At 38.2% G+C, this 18,020-nt stretch overlaps 1 protein-coding gene across 9 annotated transcripts in view; it reads left to right on the top strand.

The window, feature by feature from the left end:
• The window catches only part of NF1 (neurofibromin 1), a 299,237-nt gene that overhangs the window by 96,244 nt on the left and 184,973 nt on the right, over positions 1-18,020 (top strand). For 5 of the 9 annotated variants that reach the window (XM_070061094.1, XM_070061092.1, XM_051825441.2 and 2 more), the window contains 5 exons: positions 8,287-8,460; positions 8,883-9,005; positions 9,255-9,329; positions 11,606-11,635; positions 16,037-16,168. In XM_070061094.1, the coding sequence (XP_069917195.1) occupies positions 8,287-8,460; positions 8,883-9,005; positions 9,255-9,329; positions 11,606-11,635; positions 16,037-16,168 (534 nt within the window). The remainder of the gene's footprint in view (positions 1-8,286; positions 8,461-8,882; positions 9,006-9,254; positions 9,330-11,605; positions 11,636-16,036; positions 16,169-18,020) is intronic. The other 4 variants (XM_070061093.1, XM_051825442.2, XM_002718936.5 and 1 more) reach the window with 1 other exon arrangement.

Genomic DNA, 18,020 nt, shown 5'->3' with positions numbered 1-18,020 from the left:
GGGCTTTTTAGCCAGATCCGAATGCCTTAAAGGTTGATTTTGAGGCCCAATTGCTGTTTAGGGCATCTGCCATTCTATGAGTCTGCTGTGTATCCTGCTTCCCATGTTGGATCATTCTCTCCTTTTTAATTTAATTCTATCAGTTATTATTAGCACACACTAGTCTTGTTTATGTGATCCCTTTGACACTTAATCCTATAATTATGATCAATTATGAACTGAAACTGATCACTTTGACTAGTGAGTTGGCATTGGTACATGCCACCTTGATGGGATTGAATTGGAATCCCCTGGCACGTTTCTAGCTCTACCATTAGGGGTAAGTTCGAGTGAGCATGTGCCAAACTGTACATCTCCCTTTCTTATTCCCACTCTTCTATTTAACAGGGATCACTTTTCAGTTAAATTTAAACACCCAAGAATAATTTTGTGTTAAGAGTTCAACCAATGGTATTAAGTAGAACAAAAAAATACTACAAGGAATAAAATAGTAACCTGTTCCTCGACAGTTGGGACAAGGGCTGATCAAGTCATTGTTTCTCATAGTGTCTCTTTCACTTCTACAGGTTTCCTTTTAGGTGTTCAGTTAGTTGTCACAGATCAGGGAGAACATATGATATTTGTTTCTTTGGGGCTGGCTTATTTCACTCAGCGTGGTGTTTTCCATATTCCTCTATTTTGTTACAAATGACCAGATTTCATTTTTTTTTATACTGCTGTATAGTATTCTACATCATGTTGTCTTCCTTGTTCTTTTTTTTTTGAATTGGTGTTTTTGTTTTTTGGCATTTGTGGAGATACTTGATTTCTTCTTACTCTTCCTCTTTTTTTTTTTTTACACCCCCTGTGGTGGCTTTTATCTTTGTACTATGACTCTGTAGGTAAGTGGAATGTCTGCTTTCATTGAATATACAGAGGCTTGTAGTGGGTGTAGCCAGGCAGCTCTGTTCTGTTTTCTAGGGTTAAGGGCGTGCCTAAGGTGACACACCCAGGTTTGGCATGGTACATTTCTCTCTCTCTCTCTTTTTTGTTAAAGATTTATTTATTTACTTGAAAGTCAGAGTTAACACAGAGAGAGAAGGAGAGGCAGAGAGAGAGAGGTCTTCCATCCGCTGGTTCACTCCCCAGATGGCCACATCGGCTGGGGCTATGCCTCTCCAAAGCCGGGTGCCAAGGCCTTCTTCCGGGTCTCTTACATGGGTACAGGGGCCCAAGGACTTGGGCCATCTTCTACTGCTTTCCCAGGCCATAGCAGAGAGCTGGATCAGAAGTGGAGCAGCCAGGTCTCTAGCCAGTACCCATATAGGCTGCTGGCACTGCAGGCAGCAGCTTTACCCACTACACCACAGCGCCGACCCCTCTCTCTCTTTTTTTGAATCAGAAGGGAAATTTATTCTACTCAGCTGAGCTCTTCTCTTCAAAGGAGACCAGTGCCTGAATATTAACCCCAGTGGGTATAATATTTGTCTGCTGTGTCCCAAGGACCACACAGAGGATCTGTACAGTCCTCAGTGTAAGTCCACATTCCCAGCAATGTCTCTCATCAGCTAAGCAGGAAACCCTGAGCATTGGAGCCTCCCACTGTGACTGCCCAAAGTCCCAGTCACACCATGAATCCTCCCCAACAACCTAAGTTTTTTTCACAGTTCTGGTACAGAAGCCTCACACAGTCACAAGCTCCTAGTCCCACGTTAATTCTCCCCACAAGAGTCAGAAGTCTACTTGGCTGGTTGCTGGGAGCGGACACGAGCTGGTGCAGCTGTTATGTGTGTTCAAAATGGCACCTGCTCTGTAAAATGATCTGGTAGAGAGAAACCTGTCCATCTTTTTTTTTTTTTTTCCCATCTAGTTTGGCAGGTACACTATCCTCCATGGGGCTCCAAGCCAGGTTCCCTCTTGGCTCTTCCTGCAGCTTTATCTCCAGTGATTGGGGCTGCTGTGGGCTGGTCTCACCTCACTTTTCAACACTGGTATGCAGTTTCTTAGCTGCTGGAGTCCCGAGCTGTGGGCGTCTATACCCTCCATGTAGGTCCACCATGACCCTCTAGTTTCGATAGAGTTTCCTCTGCTTTTTTCTTCCTAACTCTTCTCTGAGACTACACTTTCTCCACTTTTTAAAAACTATCTTCTCCTGGACTAGAGTAGTAAGTTCCCTGCCTACTCCACCTTCTTGGAACTGCCTGTCAGTGTTTAAATACAGTTTCTCTAATGCAGGTAGGCACTACAAGGGTTGCCCTGCTAGACTTCACCTTATTCTGGTAGTGTATTATTTGGTGGGTGCAACCATAACTCTCCAATAATTTGATCTAGGTATTTTAGAGCAGTTTTCACAGGAAAACTTTCACAGTTTTATAAGGAAAGTGGCTACCACATACACCATCTAGATCGAAATTGATACTTGGTTAGATCTCTCTTCCCTCTTGATTTTATTTGCTTGTTTATTGAGATATAATTCACACGCTGTAACATTCACCCTTTTTAAGTATGCAATTCAGTGTGGGTTTTGTGTGTGTGTATTCAGAGTTGTACAGTCATCACCACTGCTGAATTTCAGAACTTTGCATCTTCTCCAAAGAAACCTAGTACTCATTAGTGGTCATTTCCCTGTCTCTTCTCTCTTAAGCCCCTGGCAATCACTAATCTACTTTTTGTCTTTAGGGATTTGGTTATTCTGTAGTAGGTATTTCACATAAGTGGAATCATATAATATGTGTGACCTTGTATCTAGCACTGTCCAAGATTTTTGAAGTATATTTTCATATTTTTCTCTAGTATTTTTCTGGTTAAAAAAAATTCAGATCTTTAAATTTTTCTGGATTAAAAAAGTATTTATTTTTTTGTGTATTCTTAGCCTTTTCTAGTTACATTTCACTCAGATTTAACTCATATTGCTGGCTTATATATGAGAAGAATTTAAAGAGCTTGTGGAAAAGTGAATTAAAAGATTGTTTTGGTGCAGATTTCTTTTTTTTGAGATCTATGTGTAGTTTTTTTGGAAGACATATTTTACCTAAACTTTTTGAAAACTCATCATGTGTATCTTTTCATTTATGTGCACTTGTTCATGCAGACAATCAAATGTACATACTTAGGGTGGTAGTGATTAGTTTTTTTTATTTTTTATTTTTTTATTTTTATTTATTTATTTTTTGACAGGCAGGGTGGACAGTGAGAGAGAGAGACAGAGAGAAAGGTCTTCCTTTGCCGTTGGTTCATCCTCCAATGGCCGCCGCGGCCAGCGCGCCGCGGCCAGTGCACCGTGCTGATCCGATGGCAGGAGCCAGGTACTTCTCCTGGTCTCCCATGGGGTGCAGGGCCCAAGGACTTGGGCTATCCTCCACTGCACTCCCTGGCCACAGCAGAGAGCTGGCCTGGAAGAGAGGCAACCGGGACAGAATCCGGCGCCCCGACCGGGACTAGAACCTGGTGTGCTGGCGCCCCAAGGTGGAGGATTAGCCTAGTGAGCCACGGCGCCGGCCGTGATTAGGTTTTAAAATGAGATCATATTATGCATATTATTCTGCATCTTGCTTTATTTACCAAAGATGATGTATTCTGGCTGTTCCTCCTAATAGTGGGTCTAACTCATTGCTTTTAATATTTGACAATATTCTGTTACACTAATGAGCCTCATTTACCCAGTCATTTCATAAAGAATGGAAAAATATTCCAATTTTTTACTTTTTTAGCATATAGTTAATTTTTCAGTAAAAAATTTTATATGTATGTCTTGTTAACTATTTAGTGATTTTTAAATTTTTTATTTATTTGAAAGGCAGAGCAACAAAAAGAATCTTTGATCCACTTGTTCACTCCCCAAATACTTGCAACAGCCTACCCCTCTTGTTAAATAATTGTTAGTTCTTAGAATAAAAAAAACCCAAAGTGGGATTTCTCTGTCAAGGGCATTTATATATAATACATATTTGTATATAAATAATATAAAATGATATTTATAAATGTATATACTTACATAATAAATATTAATGTGTTTTATTAATTAATTAGAAAGATAGAGTTGTAGAGATAAAGAGAGACAGAGAGAGAGAGAGGTCTTCCATCCACTAGTTCACTCCTCAAATGGTCATAAAGGCTGGAGCTGGGCTGATCTGAAGCCAGGAACTTCTTTCAGGTCTCCCACATGGGTGCAGAGGCCCAAGCACTTAGCCCATCTTCTGCTGTTTTCCCAGGCCATAGCAGAGAGCTGGATTGAAAGAAGAGCATCTGGGACATGAACCAGTGCCCATATGGGATGCCAGCACTGCAGGCAGAGGCTTAACCTACTACATCACAGTGCTGGCCCCATATTTAAACTTTTTAATAGTTATTCTTAGATTTACATTCCCCAGTAGTGATAGCAGGCCCTGTTTTTACCAAAATAAAATTAGAATACCCATTTTGCTGCATATGCATCCAGCTGTTTTTAGTCTTTCTAATTTTTGAGTGTTTTCATGCCCTCCCTGAAGGTAACTATGTAAGGCGATGGGTATGTTAATTTACTTCATTGTGGTAATCATTTCACCTTGTATAACAAAACATAATGTTGTATACCTTAAATATATATCATTTTTTTGGTCAATAGTGCCTCAATAAATTTGGAAAAAAGTTCATCCTAAAAGCAAACTTTCAGAAGTTTTTTTTTTTTTTAGAAACCACCATATTGTTTTCCAAGTTGCTCTACCATTTTGAATTTCTACCATCAGTCCACAAGGGTTCCTGTTTGTCCATGTCCACTCCAAACATTGATTTTTTTTTTTTTTTTTTTGGATAATGGACATCCGAATGGATATGTTGTAGCAGCTTATTGTGGTTTTGATTTGCATCTCCCTGTTGTTTAATGGTGTTGAGCATTTTTTTTTATAACCTTATTGTCTATTATGTATCTTCCTTGGAGAAATCTCTATGAAAGTCCTTTTTTCACTTTTGAATTGGTGTTCTCTAGAGTTGTGGGAGTTCTTTATATATTATGAATATTAATCCCTTCTCATCTTTTTGCAAATCCCATATCATGATTTGTAAATATTTTCTCCTGTTCTGTAGATTGCTGTTTCTCCTTCTTGATAGTGTCCTTTGATATATATAAGACTTTTTAATTTTGATGAAGTTCAGCTTATCTGTTTTTTTTTCTTTTGTTGTCTGTATTTTTTTTGTTTGTAGCCAAGAAATCATCACCAAATCCAATGTTGTAGATTTTTTTCTCCTATGTTTTCTTTTAGAAGTTCTATAGTTTTAACTGTTACATTTAGATCTTTGATTCCTTTTGGGATAATTTTATATATGATGTAAAGGGAGAGTCCAACTTCATGCTTTTGCATGTGTATGTCCAATATTCCCAGCACCATTTGTTTGTTTTAGAGGTTTGTTTTATATTTGAAAGACTGAGTGTTAGGGAGAGAGAGGGAAGAGATTTTCCATCCCTTGGTTCACTCCTAAATGGCTACAATGCCCCAGGGTTGGGCCAGGGTGAAGTCAGGCGATAGGAAATCTGTCTGGGTCTCCCAGGTAGGTGGAGGGGGGTGGGGCAAGTATTTGAGCCATCTTCCACTGCTTTCCCAGGCACATTAGCAGAGAGCTAGATCAGAAACAGAGCAGCTGAGAATTCAATGGGAGCTCTGACATGGGATGCCAGCATCACAGGCAGTGGCTTAACCTGTTACACCACAACACTGGTCCTTTTTATCACCATTTGTTAAAGGACTGTCCTTTTTCTATGGAATGGTCACAGCAGCCTTGTCAAAAATTGGTTATTTGGGGCCGTCACTGTGGCATAGCAGGTAAAGCCACCACCTGCAGTGCTGGCATCCCATGTGGGCACTGGTTCGAGTCCTGGCTGTTCCACTTCCAATCCAGCTCTCTGCTATAGCTTGGAAAAGCAATGGAGGATGGCCCAAGTCCTTGGGCCCCTTCACCCACTTGGGAGACTTGGAAGAAGCTCCTGGCTCCTAGCTTCGGATTGGCTCAGCCTTGGCCGTTGAAGCTATCTGGGAAGGGGGGCAGTGAACCATTGGATGGAAGACCTCTCTGTCTCTCTCTCTCTCTCTGCCTCTGCCTCTTTAACTCTGCCTTTCAAATACATAAATAAATATTTTTTTAAAAATTGGTCATTTGTGCTAGGGTTTCCTTCTAGGGTTTTATTTATTTATTTTTTAAAAGATTTATTTTATTTATTTGAAAGAGAGTTAAAGAGAAAAGAAGAGACAGAGAGGTCTTCCATCTGCTGGTTCATTTTCCAGATGGCCTCAATGGCCAGAGCTGCGCCGATCTGAAGCCAGGAGCCAGGAGTTGCCTCCGGGTCTCCCATGTGGGTGCAGGGTCCCAGGGACTTGGGCCATCCTCCACTGCTTTCCCAGGCCATAGCAGAGAGCTGGATCGGAAGTGGAGCAGCCGGGACTAGAACCAGCACCCATGTAGGATGCTGGCGCTTCAAGCCAGGGCTTTAACCTGCTATGTCACAGCGCCGGCCCCTCTAGGGCTTTATGTTGAAAGGTTTTCCACTACTGATCTGCTTACTAGTCGTATTTGATTTTTCTGTTTCTTCATGAGTCATGTTGACCCTTTGAAACAGTCAGCTTTTGGTTTTTCTGATTTTGGTTTTCTATTCTCCGTTTAATTTATCTTCACTCTGGTATTTATATTTCCTTCCTTCTGCTAGTATTGGGTTTAATTTTCTTTTCTTTTTTCTAGTTCCTTAACATGTACAGTTAGGTTATTATTTTGAGAACTTTCTTATTTTTTAATGTAAGTGTTCATGGCTAGGGCCTGGGGTTGTGGCACAGAGGTTAAGTCAATGCCTACGACACCAGCATCCCATGATAGTGCCAGTTCAAGTTCTGGCTGCTCTACTTCAGACCCAGCGCCCTGCTAATATGCCTGGGAAAGCAGAGGAAGAAGGCCCAAGTGCTTGCACCTCTGCCACTCATATGGGAAACCCAGATGGTGTTTCAGTCTCATGTCTTTGGCCTGCCCAGCCTCAGCTGTTGTGGCCATTTGGGGAGTGAACCAGTGGATGGAAGACCTCTGTCTCTGTGTCTCTCCTTCTCCTTCCCTCTCTATTCTTCCTTCCCTTTCTGTCAATAAGTCAATCTTTAAAAACTTAGTGTTACTGCTATAAATTTCCCTCTTAGCACTGCTTTTACTGCCACCCATAAGTTTTGATATGCTGTGTTTTAATTTACATTTATTTCAGGATCTTTTCTAATTTCCTTTGTAACTTCTTTGATCCTTTGATTATTAAAGATTGTATTATACAATTTTCATGTATTTGTAAATTTTCTGGTTTTACATCTGCTCTTGGTTTCTAGCTTCATTTCATTATAATAAAAAAAGATACATGATTTCAGTTTCTTTAAGTGTATTAAAACCTGTTTTGTGACCCAACTGATAGTCTTTTTTGGAGAATGCTCCATGTACACTTGAAAAGACAGTATATTCTGCTGGTATTGAGTTAGGTTACTTTCTGACGTGTTACAGTTGGGAATACATGTGGGTGGAGATGTGAGATTTTAATTTAGGAGAAAAGCCAAGGGAAGAAATTTGCCAGTGAGCTGTAAAGAGGGACTGCGATCACAAGAATGGGTAGTTTTTATTGTTGTTTTTTGTTTTGTTTTGTTTTGTTTTTTTAGAACAACAGAGCAGCCTTGGATATATTCTTATTTCGAAGGCTAAAGATCAACTATAAATAATGTGGGGTGGTAAGAAAGGAGAAGAAGAATTTGACATGGAACATAGCTAAGGCAGTATAAAATTTGGGTGTTTAAAAATTTATCAATGGGGTGGACATTTGGTCCAGCTGATGAGATGCTCCTTGGGATGCCCACACCCCATATCAGAGTGCTTGGCTTCCAGTCCTGGCTCTAATTCCAATTCCAGCTTCCTGTTAATGTGCACGCTGGAAGGCAGCCAAGTGTTTGGGTGCCTGTGCCAGCAATTTGTGGAGTGAACCAGTGGATAGGTCTCTCCTGTCTGTCTCTCTGCCTTTCAAATAAGTAAAAATAAATAAAAAGTATATAACAAAGAAACTATGATCAACTGAATACAGTGCTGAGTTCATTTGCTTATGAAGGATTATTTCTTATATCCCTGCAATAATTCTATAAAGAAAGCAGAGAACAGATGGATTTTTGTGTTTTAGAAACATGTAAATGATGACAGCTACTTAAAGTAGTAAATTAAACCATAAAAATACTCATAAATTATTCATTCTTCATGAGTTTTAGAAGCTCTTTGCTACTTAGATAAATTTGAAGTAGAAGAAGTTTGACATGTTCTTTATTTTGCATTCTCTAGAAATTGTTTCTGGACAGTTTACGAAAAGCACTTGCTGGCCACGGAGGAAGCAGGCAGCTAACAGAAAGTGCTGCCATTGCCTGTGTCAAACTGTGTAAAGCAAGTACTTATATCAACTGGGAAGATAACTCTGTCATTTTCCTACTGGTCCAGTCCATGGTGGTTGATCTTAAGGTGGTAGTCTTATTTTTTCTCTACTATAAAGTTTAAGAAAATTGAGAACACACTTTTAAGAATTCTGTCAAAGAGGGCTACACCAAAGTTCTGAGTCTTTTTTGATTCTAAGTTCATAGGAACTTAGATTGTTGTTGTTCATCAGCCTAAATAGACTGAGAATATGAAAGGAACTCAGTTACCAGTTGCCTTAAATTAGCACTGATAGATGGAAGTGGGTTTAACATACTGTGGAAGTTAGGGCCTGAAAGGAGTCATGTGTGGTGTAGTAAGAATCTTACCAGATTGGTGAGCTATACAATTAGTGTTTCCTGCTTTTTCTGGCAACTTTGTGGGTAGTGTGCTGATGTTATTACATGCCAGTAAAAATGTACTGCATGACCACTCAAAGGCCTTTCTTGTCTGTTGGAATTTTTTTTTAGAACTTGCTTTTTAATCCAAGTAAACCGTTCTCCAGAGGCAGTCAGCCTGCGGATGTGGATCTGATGATTGACTGCCTTGTTTCTTGCTTTCGTATAAGCCCTCACAACAACCAACACTTTAAGGTGAGTGCATTGATTTTTATTCAACTATGTTTACTGTTCCTGTTATCCTTTCTAAATGTGAAGAGACTAGAAAGATGAATAGATAAAAATACTCTTGCCGGTATTTCTCAATGTTAAATGTTCATGTTCACCTCAAGACCTTAAAAACTTATTTTTTAAAAACTTGGTTTTTGGTGTTCCTTTTTGTCTTCATTGATGCTACTGAATACTTTCCTTACAAAGATAATCTGATTTTTCTATTTTCTAAAGATCTGCCTGGCTCAGAATTCACCTTCTACATTTCACTATGTGCTGGTAAATTCACTGCATCGAATCATCACCAATGTAAGTCCAAAAGGTATTGCTAAATTACTGAATTTTTTTCTTTTGTGTGTGTATTGCCTTTTTTCCCCTCCCCTTGTTAAAAAGATGCTATTGGTTTTCACAAAGGTTCTAGACTTAGATTATGGTGTAGAAAGATTTCTCCGAGGTGATTGTATCTTTTAATTGATATGTAGTTGTACTTTTCATATTCAGCATTGATGTGAGGGCCCTTTTTGAGGTAAATTTAATAAGATTATCTGGGAAGATTAAATCTATAACACTTTATTTAGATAAATGAGAACAGTGCCACTGAAAATATAATTTTCCGTTTTCATCTCAAAGCTCCTTCACATATTGATTTGAATACTCTTAGCCCTCCTTGCAGCACTTGAGACATTGAAACTTGTTACCTGATCACTTGATTGCAAAGTGATAGTATTTGTGTTGTAGCCAAGTATATGGCATGTTTAAAAAATGCTGAGACCATATTTGATTGTACTTTTTAGTCCTTAAACAAAAGGAAATATTAACATACTTCAGAAGAGGTATTTATAAGATAGAAAAGTATATTAGACAAAAAAATTAAACTCATTAGAAGTTTTTTGTGATATAGGTACCAAGTAGAAAGATAACTAAACTTTGAGATTTGAACCATGGATTTTTTTTTTTTTTAATTTTATTTATTCAAGAGGTAGAGTTACAGACAGAAAGGTCTTCCATCTGCTGGTTCACTCCCCAAATGGCTGCAATGGCCAGAGCTGGGCTGATCCGAAGCCCCGAGCTTCTTCTGGGTCTCCCATGCAGGTCCCCAAACACTTGGTCCATCTTCCACTGCTTTCCCAGGCCATAGCAGGGAGCTGGATCAGAAGAGGAGCAGCCAGGATATGAACTTGTGCCCATATGGGATGCCAGCACCACAGGCAGAGGCTTTGCCCACCATACCACAGTGCTGGCCCTGGACCATGGATCTTTAAATTGTATTTTGAAGATTCTCAGGTGTTATCTTCTACTTTTTTTGAAAGAAGATTTATTTATTTATTTATTTGGAAGGTGTAGCCATAGAGAGAAAAGAGGAGGGTAGGGAGAAGAAGCAGAGAAAAAAGAAGGGGAGGAGGAAGGGCAGGAGAGAGAAAAAGAGAGAGGGAAAGAGAAGGATCTTCCATCTGCTGGTTCACTCCCCAGATGGCTAAAACAGCCAGATTTGGGTCAGTCAAAAGCCTAGAAGTGGCAACCCTATCCTGTCTCCCATGTGAGTGGCAGGGGACCAAAGTACTTGGACCAAAGTCTGCCGCCTTTCCAGGAGCATTAGCAGGTAGCTGGATGGAAGCAGAGAAGTCAAGACTTGGACTGGCGCTCCGATAGGGGATGCTGGCATCACATGCTGCAGTCTGTTCTGCTGTGCTACAACACCAGCTCCTCGGCTAGTGCTTTTTATAGTTCCACTGTGATCCATTGAGGGTTATCGTACTTAACATGTAAATTGGTCATCTTTGTTTTCCTTCCTTGCAAGGACTTTAATCAGTAATAATCTAGTATATTTGCCCTGTTGATAATAAAATTCTATTTTAAGACTGTGTATTTCATGTATTAAAAATACCTTCCTCTCCTCAATTTCCTGGCATGCTTTGAATTAAAACCAAGTGCCCATATTTTCTTTTATCCTTCCTGCAGGGAAAAAATAACTGTTGATAAAGCTATGGAATGACACATTGAGTTTTCCTCCCTAAGGTGTCAGGAGCATCTTAGGAGTGTAAATCTTTGTTGCACAGGACCTGCCCTGTGCACTGCAAGACATTTAGCTCCTTTGGTCCTCAGTTAAGCGCCCTCTGTGCCACATTCCTCCAATCCCTCATCAGTATGAACAACTAAAAATGCTTTCAAGAATGATACCTCCTTTGATCATCACTGAGTTAAACTGTAGGTAGAGTTAACATTGAATATTCTTTGTTTTAAAAAAGGGAAATTTAATGAATCAATGTAGATAAAACATATTTGTATTAAAATATTTAAATTTAAATTTCTGTACTTTTGCCACTGTAATGAACTCAGAACATTGTACCCTCAAAGTTTATTTTCAAGGCCATTAAAAATGGGGAGAGGGGAGAGTCCCTTTTTCGGAAATAAAATATTTTTCCCTCTTTGGCTCATCATACTAAATATATTCCATTTATTAGGATGGATAGTTTTATATAAGTGCTTAAAATTTGTATTTAATAAACCCAAGTATATACTCTTTTGATGCTTTGTGGTTAGTTACTTTAATTGTGAAATATTTTTGTCTACAATTGAATATATAGAGCACTTTCAAGCATGGACTTGGCACTGCTGTAAGTGGCTGAGCTGCTCCTTTCTGGGTCTTAAGCATGCCTGGAGTGAGCCTTCATGCATGCCTCAGTGTACTTGGTGCTGGTGGTTGTGCATCCCTTCTGCTCAAATGAGAACTGCATGTGTGAAGGTGGAGTGTGTCTGCATCAGAGGTCAAGTCATCTGGAAATCCTGTTTTTATAAAGGAAGACCTGCTTTGACTAATTTTTAAACATTGAGCACTAGGAACTTTGTCATAATAGTTTGAAAAGGAACATAAATGTTAGTCCTAAGTATCATTTAAAATCATACTTTAAGGTACTGACACTTTATTGTTATCGATTGCTTGGGAAGTTGTGTTTTAGCTTCCTTCCCTTATTTCGGTTTGATGCTAATAGATACTAAATCTGAAGTAGTTTCTGACCGAAAAGAAAAGGACTTTTTATAAAATAAATGTGCAAATTTATAGAATTGACTATTACAGAGTCTTACTGAAGCCAATTATAATTATTGGGAAGGTATTTCATGACTCAAAATCACATGAAATTTTTCTTACCTACTTTGACTCCTGATCTTAAATTCACTTGTAGTGTAAGATTTCTTTATCAGTGATTCTTGGTTCAATACACCCCATAAGTTCTCTTCCATGGTTCATTAACTAGTTCATATATTTTTTGTTTTTTAATTATCACATTCTCAAATAAGTTTTATTGATGTATTTTTGTATTTTTGAGAGTTTATGTAGGATTAATGATGGTGTTTGGAGTTTTATTTTGCTTATGTGAAACACACTCATATTTGGTTCATCAATACTGTGTTTAGATTGAAAATATTCTGTTTCTTCCTAGGATTTCTTTATTGATTATTTGGATTTTTATAATGCAAGTTTTCAGCAGTTTCTAAAATGGCCCCTTCTTTTAAATTATGGCATGTCATAAAAGATGAATTACAGCTCTAAGATTTGTGTTATATACTTAATCTTTATAGGCTTGCTTTAGGTTAAATGAGATATGTAGTTGGGAAACTAAAAATAATACAAATGTGGACCTGCTGTCTTAGACTTTACCGGTAAATGCAGTAGATACAATAGTACTTTATTTCCATTTTTCCCTACAGGAGTTGATTTTCATTTACAGAGAATGAGATGATCTCTTTCTACCCAGAGATTGTAGTTAAAGGAGTTGGTTCTTAGGCATTTGAAAATTATTTAATCTTTGGAGGAACTGCTACATGATTTGCTCAAATTCTACAAGTATTATCATTTGGCAGTAGATTTAGAATTTTCGAAGAATAAAAGAGGAAGTTACTTGGCTAGTTCAGAAAGGATACTTTCAGTAACTACTCAGAGTACTAAAAATTTTTTTTCTTTACCAATTATATGATGTCTTGGTTTTAATGCCTATTTATTTGAAAGTGTGTCTTTAAAATGAATGAATTAATATATTAGGAAAAACAAAAGTTGTGAAAGATCACTGAATCTTAAGGCTAAATTGTACTGCTACCACAGTGCGATTTCAACAGTTATCAAAAATGACTGTAATTCAGGTAAGATGTTACATGGGCTGCTTGGCTCTTTGAGTTTCCAACAAAATTTTATGGGATCTGTAGGATGAGGAAGACCCTCCCCTCGGTATACTTTGTGTTTATTCAGTAACTCCAGTTGTAAAATGTAGTAAAAGGTAGAAATCAACATGCATTGGTTGCTTTAGGCAAACCATGTATTCAAACTGTCCAGAGTCTGAGGAATCCATTACATCACCAGACTAAAAATCAGTCTTTTAAAGGGACTAGCTTAAATGAAGTCAGAAACGAAGGAAGGGCATAAATACCATGCTATGTTTAGAAAACAAAAACAAAACGAAAAACAGCAAACAAAGGTATTTTTTGCCCCACTGCTTTAGGGCCGCTTCCTGAGTGGAATGCTCAAATTACATTATCATAAATTGGTTTTGTATTTTACTGTCCAGTAATATCCAGTGAGTAGAGTTTGTAATTCACAAACTGTTTTGGTTAAGGCATTATAACTTGATGTTACTCAAAATATCCTGAGAAGTTTGAGCTAAGAAATGAAATACTGAGACTTCCGCTTTTTTTTTCTTCATGATTTATTTATTTACTTATTTGAAAAAGTTACAAGAATGAGGGACAGAGATCTTCCATCTGTGTTTACTAACCAGATGGTCTCAACCTCCAATGCTGACCCAGGCTGAAGCCAGAGATTCTTTCAGGTCTCCCACATGGGTGCAGAGACCCAAACACTTGGGCCATCCTCCACTGCTTTCCCAGGCATATTAATAAGGAGCTGGATTAGAAGTTAAGCAGCCAGGACTGGAACTGGCACCCATATCAGATGCCAGCATCACAGGTGGCGGCTTTACCTGCTATGCTGCGATGCTGGCCCCCCTTTTAAAAAAAATGTATTGGGGCTGGTGCTGTGACATAGCAGGTTAAGCTGCTATGTTGCTGGCATCCCATATGGATGCAGTTCAAGTCCCGACTTCTCTGCGTCTGATCCAGCTCCTTGCTAATGTGCCTGGGAAAGCAACAGAGGATGACCCAAATTCTTGGGTCCCTGCATCCACATAGGAGACCTGGAAGAAGCTCGTGGTTCCTGGCTTTGGCCTGGCCCAGCCTTGACTGTTGCAGCCATTTGGGGAATGAACCAGTGGATGGAAGATATTCTCATTCTCTCTCTCTCTCCCCCTCCCTCCCTCCCTCCCTCCCTCCCTCCCTCTCTCCCCCCACCCTCCTCTTTCTCCCCTTCTCTTCTCTCTCTCCCTCCCTCCCTCCTTCCCTCTCTCTTTCCCCCTCCCTCTCTTTCTTTTTCTGTAACTCTGACTTTCAAATAAATAATAAGTCTTTAAAAAAACATATTTATTACTTATGTAAGAGGCAGAGGTGTGGGGTAGGATGTAGGGGAAACAGTGTTCCCCTGTTGGTTGATTCACTCTCCAAATGCCCACAGTAGTTCTGGGCTGTGCCAGGCCCAAGAGCTGGGATCCAGGAATTCATTCCAGGCCTCCTGTGTGGGTTGCAGGGACCCAACTATTTGGCTAGTTATTTATTGCCTCCCAGGATAAGCATATAGTGGAAGATGGAACTGGGAGAGAAACCCGGAGTCAGTCTCAGGCACTCCTATGATGTGGATGACATAAACCAGCATCTTAAACACTAGATCAAATGCCTACTCCCTTAACTTAGTTTTGAATAAGAAAGAACCTGGGAATAGGAAGCTATTAAATCCCCTTTATTTACTATTTGATATACAGTATTGTCCTGTCTTTCTTTAATAGGAGTATTGTAAATTGGAAACCTGTATTTTAAGTCATCCCAGTTCACGCATACTTTCCATATGTAATAAAAAATCATCCAATTATTTCAATGTTAACTGATAAATGAACTTGATAGACAGTGATTTTCTTAATTGTCATTTTTAATATATTCATTTAAAAGTGAAGATACACTTTCAAATAAATTGGCACTAAAAACAACATCAAAGCTAAGGAGCTTAAATGGACATAGAAAAGTAAGTACTTAATATAAACTTTTAAAAATATTTAGCTGGGATTAGTTTGTCTTTTCTATTTTTTTTTTTTGAGATTATTTTTATTTGAAAGACAGAGGAACAGAGAGGGAAAGACAGAGGTAGATGTTTTCCATCTGTTGGTTCACTCCCCCAATGTCTGCTACCTGCCCTGGCTGAATCCAGGAACCTGGAACTCCGTCCTCCTCAGGTGGCAGGGTCCCATGTACTGTTTTCCCAGCGCGTTAGTAGGGAGCTGCTTCACAAGCAGAAGCTTTAACCCACTGTGCCACAATGCTGGTCCCAGTTTGTCTTTGTTTGTGAAGATCATTAGTGTTCCATGTATTGTGCCATCATTGCATATCAGTTTAAGATGATAGGTTACTAATAGCTTTATCTCATTTATGAATTTCATGTTGTAATTATCATTGTTGTTTGTAAGCATATAAATAGTGGTTTGCCACATTTTCCTTCAAGATTGTGTTGAACCATTAATCTCTTTTGAAGCTTTCATAATAGTATTCTTATCTGGGAAAATATATACCGTATATGCATGTGTTTCTGAAATACGTAAAACATTAAAGAACAAGATTGTCTACAGAATCAGCTATCTAAAGACCTTGTTTTTCAAATTCATTAGCTTATCAGTGAGAAAAAACAACCTCATGCACATACTCATAAAGTTTTCTCATGTTCATGATTCTATTTCAGAATAAATGTATGGGTTAGCATTTGAATTAAGGACATAATTTGAAGACTTTGGAAATCACGGGATGTGTGTGCATGGTTTTAGAGACTTTATGATGCAGGGATGGATAAATCTTAAAATTATAGTGATAACCAGAGCATACAACTCAGATAATGTTGTATGTTTTCCCCTCTATGGTCTGTTTTTCTCTAGTCTGCACTGGATTGGTGGCCTAAGATTGATGCTGTGTATTGCCACTCAGTTGAACTTCGAAATATGTTTGGTGAAACCCTTCATAAAGCACTTCAGGGCTGCGGAGCACACCCAGCAATACGAATGGCACCGGTAAGAGGAATCGTGGGTTTTGAATCCCACCTTCTTTCTGTTGTACCTTTAGTGTCTTTGTCACATTACTAACTCTCTAATTATTTTACAAAGTCAAATGAGTCCTTCCTTTGCCATAAATCTTGCGTTATGTTGTATGTTACACTGTTGTGAATACTAGTGTATAATGTTCATTTTTCACTGTTTCATTGAATTAAACTTGTTTCTCTTAAAGAAATTTTCTCGAGGAATGCTGTTAAAATCCTAATGAATATCACTTTTTTCCTTTTTTAAGCTTCTTTCTGGGGTGAACTAAATATGAATTTTTCCTTATGAATCAAAATATTTTAACTTCTACTTTTTGGAGATGAGTAAGGTAGACTGACTCCTGACTCCTGGGCTGGAGTGAATGTTCCTACTCATGCACATGTTCACTCATTGGGTACTAAATATTACACTTAGCAAATACAATTTTAATTTATTAACTTAAAATACTTATGCATTTAAAAATGTACTTATGTACTTATGCATTTAAAAATGATAGGACAGTCTGACCTTGAAGTTTGCATTTAAACTTAATAAAAACAGACTGTTTCTATATTAGAAATTATTACCCTAAAAATGAAACTTAAACAGGTAATGCTAGGATTGTCTAAGTAATTTCTTGGTGTTTATATATTATGAGTGTTATACATAGTGACTCTTGACATTGGTGGTGCTTTGTCTTCTGCTTACTCTCTGTTCTCATTGCTTGCTGTCACTCACATAACCAGATGCCAGCCAGTCACTATTTTGCATGGCAGGTGGCTTCTGTATTTGTGTGACCCACTATAACTGCTCAGAGAAGTCTTTGTGGTGTCTCTGACATTTCTGTGGATAGTGACCATCGTAGCCCCATCCTGTCACTTCAGATGAACGTGTAGTATCTTTACCATTGGCTTTATCTGGTAAATTAACCATTTCATACATAACATAATTTAAACAGCTTCTTCCTTGGCATGCTTCTCTGTTTCAAAGTTCCCTTAGTCAATAAAGTACTTCTGTTTTGTGCAATTTTGATTGACTCTTATCTAGTTGTCATTAATTGTTTTTAAGGATTGATTATCTTAGATGATCAAAAAAAGATTTTTATGTACCAGGGATTGTTTTGCCTTAAATAGATGATGGCAATGAAGTTTCATTAAATAACTTTAAAATACAAGATTAGTTTTCAGTTGTGTTCTTGCAATGCCAAGGACTTAATTTTTTTTAAAGGTGAAAAATTTTCAATACAGATTTGAGTTAATTGGAGACAAACATAAATTACAGCTATTTAATGTTTTAAGTAGATTATTTTTTAAAGTCTTAGCAAATCACTTGGAATAAATTATTTAAAAATTATTGTGCTACTTATTCATTCCAAATATCTTCTGGAAAGCTGAAACTTCATTTGACTTTTAAAGTTTCCTCTTTTCTGTTTTCTAGTTGTTATTTTCATCAGAGAAAAATAATTGGAAAATTTAATGCAAAATTTATTTTTAGAATAAGAAAATTTAGTATCTGGATGATCCTTAAAGTAAATCTCATTCCTCATAAACCTGATAAGTTAACAATCAGGCAACAAAGAATAGAAATACTGGCCTTACTCTAGTTCCCAGATGCAGTACTAATGCCAAGGAAGCATGGCGAGCTAAACACAATTCTTACCCTCACAGGTATTCCAGGCAGTAGTCTTTAGCTGCTTGAAAACAACAACAACTACTACTACTAGTACTACTACTACTACTACTACTACTACTACTACTACTACTCCTTTTTCCTTTTCCTCTTCCTCCTCCTCCCCCCTACGCCTCCTTCCTCTCCCCTTCTCCTTCTTCCCTCTCTTCTTCCTCCT

The sequence above is a fragment of the Oryctolagus cuniculus genome, chromosome 17 (genome assembly GCF_964237555.1).
Source record: "Oryctolagus cuniculus chromosome 17, mOryCun1.1, whole genome shotgun sequence".
In the NCBI taxonomy this organism is placed as follows: Eukaryota; Metazoa; Chordata; class Mammalia; order Lagomorpha; family Leporidae; genus Oryctolagus; species Oryctolagus cuniculus.
The sequence above is the reverse complement of the archived record's forward strand: the minus strand, read 5'-3'. Positions and strand labels throughout refer to the sequence as shown.